At 40.5% G+C, this 13,128-nt stretch overlaps 1 protein-coding gene across 4 annotated transcripts in view; it reads left to right on the top strand.

Annotated features, from left to right (window-relative positions):
* The window catches only part of LOC309701330 (glutaminase kidney isoform, mitochondrial), a 226,636-nt gene that overhangs the window by 194,833 nt on the left and 18,675 nt on the right, over positions 1 to 13,128 (top strand). For 2 of the 4 annotated variants that reach the window (XM_082525454.1, XM_082525451.1), the window contains exons 2-3: positions 10,072 to 10,168; positions 11,157 to 11,275. In XM_082525454.1, the coding sequence (XP_082381580.1) occupies positions 10,072 to 10,168; positions 11,157 to 11,275 (216 nt within the window). Of the gene's footprint in view, positions 1 to 2,520; positions 2,688 to 10,071; positions 10,169 to 11,156; positions 11,276 to 13,128 lie in introns of those variants that run through there. The other 2 variants (XM_082525453.1, XM_082525452.1) reach the window with 2 other exon arrangements.

Genomic DNA, 13,128 nt, shown 5'->3' with positions numbered 1-13,128 from the left:
AGCTACTGACCTGAATTAATACACTTATATCATTAATTATAAAGCACAGTGTATGCCACATGATGAGAGGCAAAGTAAAGCAAGTCTAAAGTATAGAGGCTTGTTTCTGCCTCTGGGGGGGGAGAAAAAAAACTATATATATATATATACATAAACAAACTGCTGGGTAGAGCCAAGCCACAACTTCCAGGTATTTCAGAGTAAGTAAAAAGATAGAGATACTAACCTGAAATTGTCCCTTATGGATGCCAAAAAATGTTTATTCAGTGGCTGAAACAAAGTTTTATTTTAAATGCCTCTAACTACCGACATAAATACAAAATAAGTAGAATAAATCATAAATCAGTATAAATCATAAATAACATTAATAATAACAATAAATTAATCTGTTACGTTACTAATAGCAAAAAAAATAGCACAATGAATCAAAATAAAATAAAGATAAAATAATGAAAACATAGACACAAGTTAAAATCAGTTTTTGCCATGTTAAATGTTTAACACATATATAGTTGTGGACATGTTCTAGGGTGGAACGATCGTACAGCATACATCTTTAATAACTTTAGAAAACGAGAATTTTGTGCACAAGTTTGTATTTATTTGGGATTTTCTCTAATCCACACAGGGTTAAAAGTATACATACAGGCTCAAATATATACATACACTCCCACTAAATGTTTCTTAGCATGTTGCACCTTGATTGGGTGGTAGCCATCAACAAGCTCCTGGTATAATTGTGGCTGATATTTGACCAGTCTTCTTGGCATTTCATTAACGTTGGTTGGTTTCTTGGCACAGACTTCTTGTAAGATCCGGAATCAAATGTGAAATGCTGCTCCTCACACACAAGGTCTTGAATATTTAGGCCTTGTCTTATCTTAGAGACCTCATAGTATCATATCACCACAGTAGAGCACTTTTCTCACAGACTGCAGATTTACTTGTGGTTCCTAGAGTATTTAAAAGTAAAGTTGGAGGCAGAGCCTTCTGCTTTCAGGCCCCTCTTTCTGTGGAACCAGCTTCCAGTCTGAGGAGCTCTTTCTTTTCCTTTTGTTTCCTTTCCTTTTCCTGAATGTCTCTTTCTCCGAAAGTGTGTCTTTGTCCCGTCTTCATCCCCTGACTCCCATCTGGTCATGCTGGTTCTGCTGGAGGTCCTTCCTGTTAAAAGGGAGTTTTTCCTTCCCACTGTTGCCAAAGGCAAGGGGTTATCTAGTTTTTGTGGTTTCTCTCTATTATTATAGGGTCTTTACCTTACAATATAAAAGCTTATTAAGATGACTGTTGTTGTGATTTGGCGCTATATGAAAAAAATTCAATAGATTTATTATGGATGTCAGTTTTTATTTCTGTTATGAGACCAAACAGGTGAGCGTCCCGTAATTTCTATAATGATGCTGAAATGGACAGAAAAATGTCAAAGTAAAATACAGAATTAAAAAAAAAAAGTATGTGTGCCAGTTGGAAAAAAAACAACAATCTTCCAAATATAGAAATAAAAAAAATGAATAAGTCCTAATTAGTTGTATCAAAAATAGTATAAATTAGAATTAAATAAATTAAATTCTGGATGATTTTTGAAGTGTATTATGTTTTTTTGTTTATTTACGTAACTGGTTCCTCCACAGATATACACTGTCATGAATCATCTTTCTTTAAAATCATGAAATTCAGCTATACTAAAAGTTAGCTTACTGTCCATCAAATACATAAGTAAATAAATAGAAAAAACATAAAAGAAAATACAGACTAAAAAAAAAAAAATAGAAAAATCTTGGAGATAAAAAGCAGTACAGAGATGAGGTGCTGTGTTTTCATGTAGCAGCATATTAATTGAATTTTGTGTAATTTTAATTAGGGCTGCTCGATTATGGCAAAAATGATAATCACGATTATTTTCACTGAAATTGAGATCGCGATTATTTGACGATATTTATTTAACCCTTTAAGACCTACTATAGAACCAAGTCCGCCAGAGCTTATATTATTTTTTTACATGTTGTAGTGCCATTTGTTGGAGTATTTCAAGTTGCTATACAACTGTTATAGCCCATATTTTAATAATATGTATGCATTAAGGCCATAGTAACTACATTAATTGCAAAAAAGTGCAATAAACTACAAAAAAATTGAAAATCATTTTTGTTTTTTACATATATTTCTACTCGGAGAAATGTAAGAGGTTTATCCCTCAAAACTTTAAATACAAAAAAAGTTGCAAAAAATAGTTTACAACAACAGGAAATTTATTTTGAGTGTCTTCATAGTTTTATTTTGGAGATACAGCAATTTTTATATACTGCAGGAAAAACAAAAAAAACAATCCTATGATGCAAATTTGCAAAGAAAACAGCATCAAAATAAACTATTTCCAGCTGTGCAATTCGAGTTCTAAGCATCCCAGCAACTATTCAGAAAAGTCAAACATGACCAGTATAGGTTTTTAAGGCCTACAAGTAAAAAAAAAACTACATTTCAGCGAAAATGACGTCACAGGAAAATGGCGGACATGCACAGTTCGCGCTGACGTCTGTTTCACTGTGGGAAGTGTTACGAACAGCTGGTCGGATCGGCAAAGCGTGTTTCTGGAATATTATGTTTTGTTCCTGCAAGCGCTTTTTATGCAATTTTTGCAAAGCTTTATGTGGAAGGAAACCCTGACCGAGGACAAGCTGATGGCATCAGATGTAAGTACAACTCCTCCGGTTTCATATGCAAAACAAATTATTGCGCTAGCTTACACGGTTCAGGTTCTACAGGGATTTAAAAATAGTTACACAAAACGGAGCGTGCTGCTCTGACCGGCTTTAAAGGGTTAACAATGACTTTAAAAAAATAATATAAAATAGTGTGCAACACCACTGAAGTTTTTTTTTTTTACTTCTCTTTTCAACCAACAGCAGTCACTCTCCTCTCCAAATAACTTCTGCTTAGCTTTCTGAGCTTCCCTCGGGTCCTCTTAATCAGCGGTCTCCAACCTTTTTTGCACCACGGACCGGTTTATGCCCGACAATATTTTCACGGACCGGCCTTTAAGGTGTCGCGGATAAATGAGGGAGGGGCTAATAATCGGCTCAGTCATTTTTAATGATCGTTGAAAGCCCAGATCGTAATCGTGATTAAAATTCGATTAATTGAGCAGCCCTAATTTTAATTTACATTTGCTCTCTTTTGGACCTCCGTACAAATACAGTGAATGAAAATATGAGTGTCAGAATTTTGAGTATAAATTAACTCTACCATCAGGAGAGGGGGCTGCAGGACAGCCACAGTGGAGGGTTTATAATTTCATTATTTTTAGAGGCAACTCATTAAGAAAATATATAAAGATACACATAGTTGCTGAAGATCCAGCATGATAACCAGCTGGCCGATCATTTCTTCCCCTCGGAGCAGCTCTGACACCAGCCTGTCTCCTTAGAGAGCTTCCATAATCATAAAATGCCTCATTGCCCCTGCAGGACAGAGTTGCCCCACTTGTTTCTGTTCACAGACAATTTGCTGAAGCTACCGGCGGCGTTCAGGCCGTCGCTCTGCTCAGCTGACTGGTTGTCAGCACTAGCGTGCCTCCCCTGGAGGTTAATCCAAGTCTGAGCCAAGCTTTGCTTGTTCTGTGAAGATCACTGTGTGAATTTTATCTGCAGCGTGAATCTTGGTGAGCAAGCAGGTTCATCGTCTTCCTGAAAAACTCAATGCTTTTGAGGAACTCAGTGACTTTTCTCTATTAGGCAGCTTAAAGGAGCTTTGTTTATGTGTTAGGGATCGTATATAGACAGCACATTTAGCTTCCAGGTGATTTCCATCTGCAGTTCCTGGACAGCTACACACAATATTAAATATCCTGTATAATATAAAACCTTATAAAAGAGAGTAATATAAGAAGATATGCAAAGAAAGTCTAAAAATCCTCCAGCAATACTCCCACAAAACACATTGTAAAACCTTCACATAGCCACACTCATCAGTTTATTTCCATAATAGGGATTGATTATTGGGTTAGTTTTTCAGCATTTCAGGGTTCTTGTGGGTCATTAAATAGCAGTCTCCAACATCCAGCAAACCATAAAAATGTAAAGATCTGTAGTTTAATCTGTAATATCTGTTGTTTTGTTGCTGATCAGGCAGTTTGATTAAGGACTCAGTTTGGCTTTTTACCTGCAAAGTTTTTGATTGTGACTACAGTCTGTCTCGTTTGTGACTCTGCCCCTCTGTAGGCCTAAACTACAACATCGCCAGCTTTTTCTTCAATTCTAGAATGTTTTTATTCACATTCTGAACTAAAATACTGCAGGTGGGAGTCACCAGACACCCCACATGATATGCGATATTTAACTTTTTGTGATATGCTGACTACTGCAGAAACACACACTGTGATTTATCACTGTTTTGCTCTCCAAATTATGTCCTCAAATTAACCTCAGTCAGTATCTGTTTTATACAGTAAGATAAAGTTATCTCACTTCTAAATGAAATTACTGGCAAACTGTTTCTGACAAAATGGCAATGAACTGATAAATCATGGAAAATCACATATCTGTTGCTGTCTTACATTTTAGCCCTCCGATAACCAGAATACAACCAGTCGAGTTGTGCTCATTCACAAAGACTGGTCCAGATGAATGGCAACGGCATCTGCCGGCATTTAAAAACTAGACGGCAATTATTTGCGCTCTCTCTGAGAGTGATTGAAATAGTCCAAGTCAGACTGCAGCTGTTTGCAGAAAGGTTGCACAGGTCTCCTGTTAGAAGGCAATCACCCTCAAGAAAAACCTTAATACATCCAGGAAGCAAGCTTTTTTTTTCTTCTTTTTTGTAGATGTAAACAGGTTGCTGTCCTATGTTTAGCTTGCAACATGAAATATTCGTGCACGCATTCACTCTGATGGATGCATCTGGGGCGACTCAGTGTCTTACCTGAGGATACTTCGACATGCAGACCACCTTCTTACACGACCACCCCACAGCTGTTTATTAAGACATAACAGTATTACATATTTATTAGTCAGGGTTTCTTCAGTCAGGTTGTTGGATTGTTTTGTTAGAGTTCAACACATAAGATGTACATCCTGGTGTTTGTTGCTTTCAAACACTGAAGTCTGAAAAGAAAAGACAGACAGGCTCAGCCTGAGCTGCACGCTGACTCTGAGGGCTCTGAGGCTGTGCTTCAGCTAGTAAGGGCTCAGAGCAGTATGCGATGCAGAGGAGCTCATCCTGCCTAAATCATGTCTTCGCTTTTTAATTATTTATTTATTTTAAGCACCGTGAGCTGGCGTGCCGCCCAGCAGATGTCAGGGCCTCGAGCAGATGAGTCAGTCGCATAGATCGATTCGTGCAGCGCCACCTCTCTCTCAGCGCTTCCAGTCTAATGTCTGCCTCCGCCCTCTCCAACCCACCAGCAACAATTTGTCATGATGCCTGTGAGGCGGTGAAACCAGCGCCATCGATCAGATTAAATAAATGCAGCAGATACTGACGGCTCAATTCACACAGAGACCTCCGCCTGTCAGTGCGAACACCTCAGGCCCCGACTTCAAGGGAGTCGCACCATCTGATGGTGGGCTCAGAGGGAGACTACGATGGTGGTGTATTAGTGTTAGGGCCTGGTTGAAGAAAACAATGTAATGTGAGGGTGAAATTCAGAGGAAATATTTATATATAAAATATAAATATATTTTTTTCCTCATAATTTTGTGAGTTTCTTGCAAATTTTGGTTTGATAAATGCTCCTAATTTTTCTTGTAAAACTTAGATATAGACATGTCTTTGAATTTTTAGCCTTTTTTAGGCAGGATAGTTCAGCGAGGTGACAGGAGAGCAGGCAGAGAGCTCACCTGCTTATTCAGGTGGGCCATGGTGGTGCATAATTTTTCTGCCTTTTCCCCGCATATCTGGCAGTTTCTTTGTCATAAATTTTAATTAGATTTTTTCTCACAAATTTGCCAGTAAATTCTTGTTAATTTGCAGGGTTTTTAAAACATTTTAAAACATAATGTGGGTGAGTTGCATATGTTTAAACAGCCGCCTTAGCATTGATGAAAAAGGTTTGAAGCATTTGTGTTAGTAGTGCCAGGTAAAATACTGATCCTGTGGGGGTCTAGGCACAGAAAGGTCACGTGTGAAGGAAACGTCTCCAGATTCCTGCCTCAGTTCAGTTGGATGCCGTTTCGATGACTCTTCTGGAAGAGGCTCACTCATCTGCAGTGCAGGAGAGAGTTTTGTGGAGTGGCTGCTGCTGTTTCAGCTTCTGTTCGCGTTGACCTTTAAAAGCAAACAGAGCGAGAGGAGGGGGAGGGAGAGCGTGAGCGAGAGTACTAATGAGACCATCCAGATGTTCCAGTGTCCACCTCTAACCTGCCTGTGTTAATGATGCTCCCACAGGGGAAGTCTCTCACTCAAGAAGGGCCCTCTTACTTCACTATTATTTGGTTACAGTGTCATGTTCATTTCAAGTGTTACACGGTTAAAATCCACCAGCAGCCATTTCTGTTTCAGTTTTAGGCCAAATGTTTATTTATGTGGAAATGGCTGTTTGCTTTCGATTAGAGCTGAGACCTCTGGCTCCCAAGCCGGCTGGGCCTCATCTGTTTCAGTGGTGGGAAAAAAGTATAGTGGTAGTAGTAGTACTCAGTCATAGTAGTCATTTCAGATTATACTATTCGTTTGTATGTCTCATAGTGCATTTCAATGCTGCATGTTTTTAATGTGATTCACTGTGAAACGCTACATTTAATGTCACAGCTTCTGTTTTATTTCTTGCAGCATGATCTGAAGACGTGCTCTGTGCTGATCATATGTGTGCTCGCTGTTACTGTTTCAGTTTAATGCCACTGTTACTAATTCAGTGTTATCCCTCTTCACTCTCTCTGTCTCCCTGTTGTTGATCTTCTTGTTTTGCATTTGTAAGTATCTTTCTATTTTGTCGTTTTAGTCTCTTTTTCAAAAGTTTTTCAAAATAAAATCCAGTAGAAGTAGAGGTTTTCTACGGAAAGCCAACAACTGCTTTTACTTAGACATGACCTCACTTCCTCCCAGTGGGTGCGCTTCAGTCCCTCTCTATTCTACCTCACCCTCCATCCTTCCATCCTGTCTTCCTCCTCTTCCTCAATCACACACTCTCTGATGTGTATTCCTTCCTCACCAGCAGCCTGCATTAATGCGGTGAGAGGTGGAGCACGATGCAGCGACCCCGACATGCTAACCCAGACAGCGTGTGAACTGTTTGTAGTGTTACTGCTGCGTTCCACTGATGCTGGAAAGTCAGAGCTTCTTCCTAAGGAACTGTTAAGGAGTCCGATTTTCAAGTATGGGGCGGTATTCCTCTGAGAGGTGCAACCTAATGTATTCTATTCAAACAGACACACTTTTAAACTATATGTACTCCTCGCTGAGACTCCCTGACTTTTCACCCTGAGTGGAACTTGGCACAGAAGCTATAAATCTGACTTCAACTCGCTGCCAGTGTTTCCTCTCTTGGTTTCTGCAGCAGTGGTGCTCAGGAAAACCCCCGTTCACGTCTGTTATTTCAGTCTAAGTCACTCTGTGTTTCTCACATATTCAGGAGCTATGTATGTATGTCAGAGATGCTCCAATCCAGCCTTTTTTACTTCCCACACCCATGTAAATAATAAGCTGTACTCCTTACCCTGAGGAAAAAGACTGGGAATCATTCTTTTATATTTAAAACCACACGAGACTCGACAAAGAAACATTGGTTTTCTCCCCTTTTGAATATAGTACATCGATAAATAGAAATTATCAGGAGGAAATCCTTTTTATTTTAGTTGGAAGGACAAACTTTAGTTTCAGGAATTCAGTTCAGACTCAGTTTAATTCAGTTCCATAAGTGCAGTCATCACAAGGACGAAAGCAGCTTGAAGTAAAAAGCACTGTTGCTTAAATAAAGTCTCTGGTTTCTCCTTTACTGTGAGTGCCCCTCCTTGCACACAGAGTGGAGTAGACACTGATTGGAAGCTTTTATGCTAATGGTAATGTGACATGTTGTCTCCATCAAATGTTGCATCCGATGGAGACAAAGAGTGAGCGCAAGAAGCTGAGAGTGAAAGCTTCTGTTAATTGTCCATTTCCTCTATTAGATGTTGTAATGTTCTGATGGTTGCTGCTGCTGCATGATTCCAGAGGAAACTGCTGATGCTGAAATTATAATCTGGTACATTTCTGCTCTCATGTATCCAAACTTGGCTCCTTTTCTTTATTTCTGGTTGGCTGCTGAGAGGAGCCGCCTGCCAACTCAAGTTTGACCTTCAGACATCCTCTCCTAGCACCAAGCCACCCCCATGATGCATTGCAGGTCATCGTGAGCACCCAGAGCTTTGTACAAATCCAATTTGGTGTTGGTATGAATCATAGCAGAGAGCCTGCTGTGAACCGTTCGTCCCGTCTGCCTCCTGACACGCTACTAACCTTCCTCCCAGAGACGACTTCCTGTGGACACTCTGCTCCGAATACCAGCCAGGAAACGGTGCTAGATGCTCAGGTTTCCTTGAAGTGGACATTTTCTGCTCTGATTTCGGTCACGTGTGCGATGTTTCACACTCAGGTAGTTTTTTCTACTCGTGGCTCTCTCAGAGAGGATAACCCTTAATAAGGCCATCTGAGCACAGAATCCCACCCACCTCCTGTCCAGAACCTTATATTTGAGAGGGACAGGAAGTCAGAAGAAAGTTGTCTAAAAAGGGGAGGAGCTAAAAAAGCTTGTTTTAGACGGAGGGGGAACTGAGGGGCTGCAGTATAATTTAAAGAAGGATTATTTTGAACTATGAATCATCCAGAGCTGCTCTGGTAAAGACCAAGAATTAAAAAACATGGAGATGGACATGAGCAGAATCGGTTAACTGTGATGATTTTTACCTTTTACTAAAAGCTCTGTGACCAAAGTGCCAAAAAACTGACTTGTAGCCACAGCTAAGACCTTGTCCCTGGTTAGGCTTTTAAGACGCACCATATCAAATATAAAATCAGACAGTTATAATACACAAACTAATACAAATAGAAACATTAAAAAAATCTTTAATGATCATAGATTTGCTTTTGTTTAAACTATAATCTTCCATTTACATTAAAAATTTAGTAAGATAATGTTTCAAATCTGAGCCAATTAACTGTAAAGGACGACTAACCAAATGTTGTTGTTAATATTTAAGTATTTACAATAACTGTAGTTCCTCTGGTGTGGGACTAGTATTGGACCCCATCACTGTCTATTTGTCATTTATTTCTTTATTTGCTGCTTACTCAGATCTGAAGGATAAAAATGGAGCTCTGGTGACGCTGCAGGTCTGACGTAGGGTTTTAGCTGCCACGTCGAGTGCTAACCCATCACTCTGGTTGCGTGTGTGGGGTTGTTTTTTTTGTTTGTTTTTTGGGTTTTCTTCCAGCCACTGAACACCGTCAGCATGCCGGAGGCCTTGGCTAGTCTCCCTGTCCCAGCTGCAACAGTTAAGGCCCAGTCATCACATCCCAGACTGTGCTTTTATCCAGCTGATTGCACCGACACTGCCACCTCACACAGTGTGAATGACGAGGCCTGTAAGGGTTGTCTGTCATGAAGTGTTGGTAGTTTTTGTTGTGCTGCAGTCTCCAAACTTAAAACTAGGACAGAAATTTAGCACTAAATTCTCTTCTTGGTTTGAAGCGTTTTTAGTTAAATTCTGTGTAAACTTGGTTAAATCGTTAAATCTTGGGTTTCGTTAGCTTGCATGCTGGGAGCTTTTCAAACACATTCCTGGCTGGTATTCAAGCAAGGTACAATTAACAATTCCTGTGGCCTCAAAGTAGCATATTAACCTCCTGGAAAAGTATGTTACTAAAAGTATGGAGGTATACTTTTCCACAGGTTTTAATGCTGAGGTAAGGCAAGCTGAGGCCGTGTTTTCCTTACTGTTATTACTCACTGCTTCTCCCTGCAGTGAAAAAGCGTTTTCTTCTCCCTCTGCTGCAGCCCCCCCCCCTCCCCCCCTCCTCCTGTATGTCCACATTTCCACCACAGCTCCTCACTGTGGAGTTATTTTTCTCACCTTTCTGTCTCTGCCTGTTTATTTTTGCTTCCTGCAGGAGAAGAAAGGCGGGCATCCTGCCCAGCCTGGAGGATCTGCTGTTCTACACCATCGCAGAGGGCCAAGAAAAAATCCCTGCACACAAATTTACCACAGTGAGTTATCACAGCAGTGATATGTCTGAGAGTTGGATATTTATGGTGTCGGAACCTTTTGTTAAATAGAAATATTACTAGAAATAAATTACACAAGAGAAAATGGCCCCAAATCGCCCACAGGAATGGAGACAGAGTAACAGAGCAGATCTCACTTATTATTAAACTTCATTAGGGGAATAATGGAGAAGATTAAGTCATTAAACATTGTGCAGATTTGGATAGATCTTAGAAGTGAAATCAGGTGTTGGCTTAGAATCACACAAACTTTTTGAAGATATCAATGTAGTCTAAATTTCTCTTGGAGTGAAAGTACAGTGGTGTAATACCATTCTGCAGTGTTGGAAACCAGTTTAAAACCAGCTTGAAACAGGAACTTCGGGGTGGTTTTATACAACAGTTCCTCCCCTGGATAAATGACCTATAAAAACTACTAACTAGATGTTGTGGTTATCGTCTTCGCTGCAGCCCATCCAGCTGCGGCAGATGGCCACTCCTCGCTTAGCCCGGTTCTGCTGGAGGTTTCTTCCGTTTAAAATTCAGTTTTTCTTTCCCACTCATTGTTCGTAGGGAGTCATGATTGTTAGGGTTTTCTCTGTATTATTGTAAGGCCTTTACAATATGAAGCGCCCTGAGGCAGCTGTTGTTGTGATTTGGTGCTATATAAATACAACTGAATTGAATCAGTTATGAAGGTGAAAAGAAGATGGGAAATCCACACAATGTTTACAAATGGATAAATAATGCTGTGGTGACTTAACTGAAAAAAGACTTTCATAAAATGTACGACAAAAAGCATTTACAGCATAGCAGCTAAATAAATGCATGTCACACATAAATTACTGACTTGTTGGCAGTGATTCAGCCCTGTAGCTTTCTGAATTATGAGCCCCTCCTGCCAGGCTCTGGAGGAATCACAGCTCGCAGCTTTATTGATTTTGTTGTCAGGCTGTCTTAATCCTGGTGTCTCTCTCCTCTCCTCGCACAGGCTCTTAAGGCCACAGGTCTTCGCACGGGAGACCCCCGGCTGAAAGAATGTATGGAGATGCTGAAGGTGACCTTGAAGACAACCTCAGATGGAGCGCTGGACCGACACCTCTTCAAAAAGTATGCCTGTCTTTAATTTACTGAGCAACGATGGATTGATATGCTCGAGCAGGAGTTTTCTGCACTCTCATTTAACAAACTGCAGCCTAATTGGCTCCGTAAAATTTAATAAAAGATCCAGATGTGCAGTTTGAGTCAAAAGCCAGATGTTGGATTTTAATGTTATGTATAAGAAGACAGAACCTTGCATTATTGAGACTATATGGATATTCTTTATATATATTTATAGATTTTGTGTATCCCGTGTTTAATACCCTGCCTGCTGTCCCACCTTTATGACCAGCATCAATGTTTCATCACAAGAATTATTAAAGCTGGTTAGAGTCCTCTGCTTGTCCCTGCAGCAGAACAGGGTCACCGCTTGCCGTTAATCATTCATCATCCCTCGCTTTGCACGTCAGCAACCTCATCTTCAGGTTTTCATCACCCAGAAAAATCTGCTCAGGGAAACTGGTAGACTTCAATAACTGGAAATCAAATTGATAATTAGGAGATTCATAGGTGAAGATTTGGAGTAGATTTGGCGCAATCTGATTGTGTTTCAGTGTTTGGAGGTTTAATTTTGACACTGGCTGCTTATTCTGAAAGGGGGAAGAAAAACAAGGTGTTTTTAGTTTCCACTTTGCATAAAAAACTTAACAATGTTCCTTGTAATCTAACTCAGAATGATGGTGCACTTGAAAAGTCCACAAGTTTACCTCCTGCCTCCTTTTCCACATGACTTTACTTTGACCCGAGGACTGAGGAACAGGAAAAACGGCAGTGCTCAGAGAATACAACTGCACTCGATCACGGCCGATATGTTCTGTGATGGTGGATGTTGCTGACTTGGGTCTGCAGGGGGCCATCACACGACCTTCAAATTCATGTTTATTTGGTAATCAGAACATTTTTAGCCACCCAAACCGGTTGTTGAAACACAGCTGGAGAGGAAAGAAAGATATGTGGAGTAAAATGACATCCCCACCTCCACCCACCCCCTTGTGTCATTGGATCACTGCTGTGTGACCCCCACCACCCTCCCGGAGGAAACGACAGTGAGACAGAACTGGGTGGCAGCTTGGTGAGAACAGGCATATGATGGCTCACCGGGGAGCAAAAAATCCTCACTGAACAGACCCCGAGCCGGCGCTCCTGGCTGGCGTCCATCACTTCCGCGCCCTGGGCTTATTTATAGAACCTCTCAGAGGGAAGCACGTGAGCGGGCGGTGGAGTGTAGCGTGTGTTTTCTCTGCAGGGATTAGACCGCTCGGATGCAGTAAGATAGCCAAGCTGTAAATCTCTCTGCTAACGGAGAGCTTCTATCTCACCGCCTTGTTACGTGGAGCTGTGTTTACTACGAGGTCTGCATCCATAATTGCTCGCATAAAAAGGCCCAGGACAAAATCTATAAGTGGTAAAAAAAAGCCAGACCATGCTGCTTTAGGGGTGATCTAGAGTACAGAACATGTTGGGAAAAGGAGTACCTATTTTCTTTTATTGTGTAATTTTAATTCCATGCTGCGAGGGAACAAGTGGGGATCTTTTCCTAAAACTACAGCAGCCACAGCGAAAGGTCAACAGAGTCGGCCGAGTCGAGCTGAGGATACAGCTCTCCCAGAACGCTTACTGGAAAATTTTAGCCTGGAAATAGAAGCTTTGAACCAGAAAAGCAAATATAGTCAGGCCCGTCTGTACACCAGCACCACAGTCGGTCTTTGAAATGCACACTTTCAGCTTTAACTCAAGGGATTTAATAAAAGTATTTTATTAACTCTTTTTTATAAATTAGACTTTTTCTTTTTTTTACACAATTCTTTTTTTTTACAATTTTTAGATCCTCAAAAGTACTTGGACAATTGACTGACAAGCCC

This window comes from Aulonocara stuartgranti, assembly GCF_965226115.1.
Source record: "Aulonocara stuartgranti genome assembly, chromosome: 23".
Classification (NCBI taxonomy): domain Eukaryota; kingdom Metazoa; phylum Chordata; class Actinopteri; order Cichliformes; family Cichlidae; genus Aulonocara; species Aulonocara stuartgranti.
This window is presented reverse-complemented; position numbering and strand designations above follow the sequence as displayed.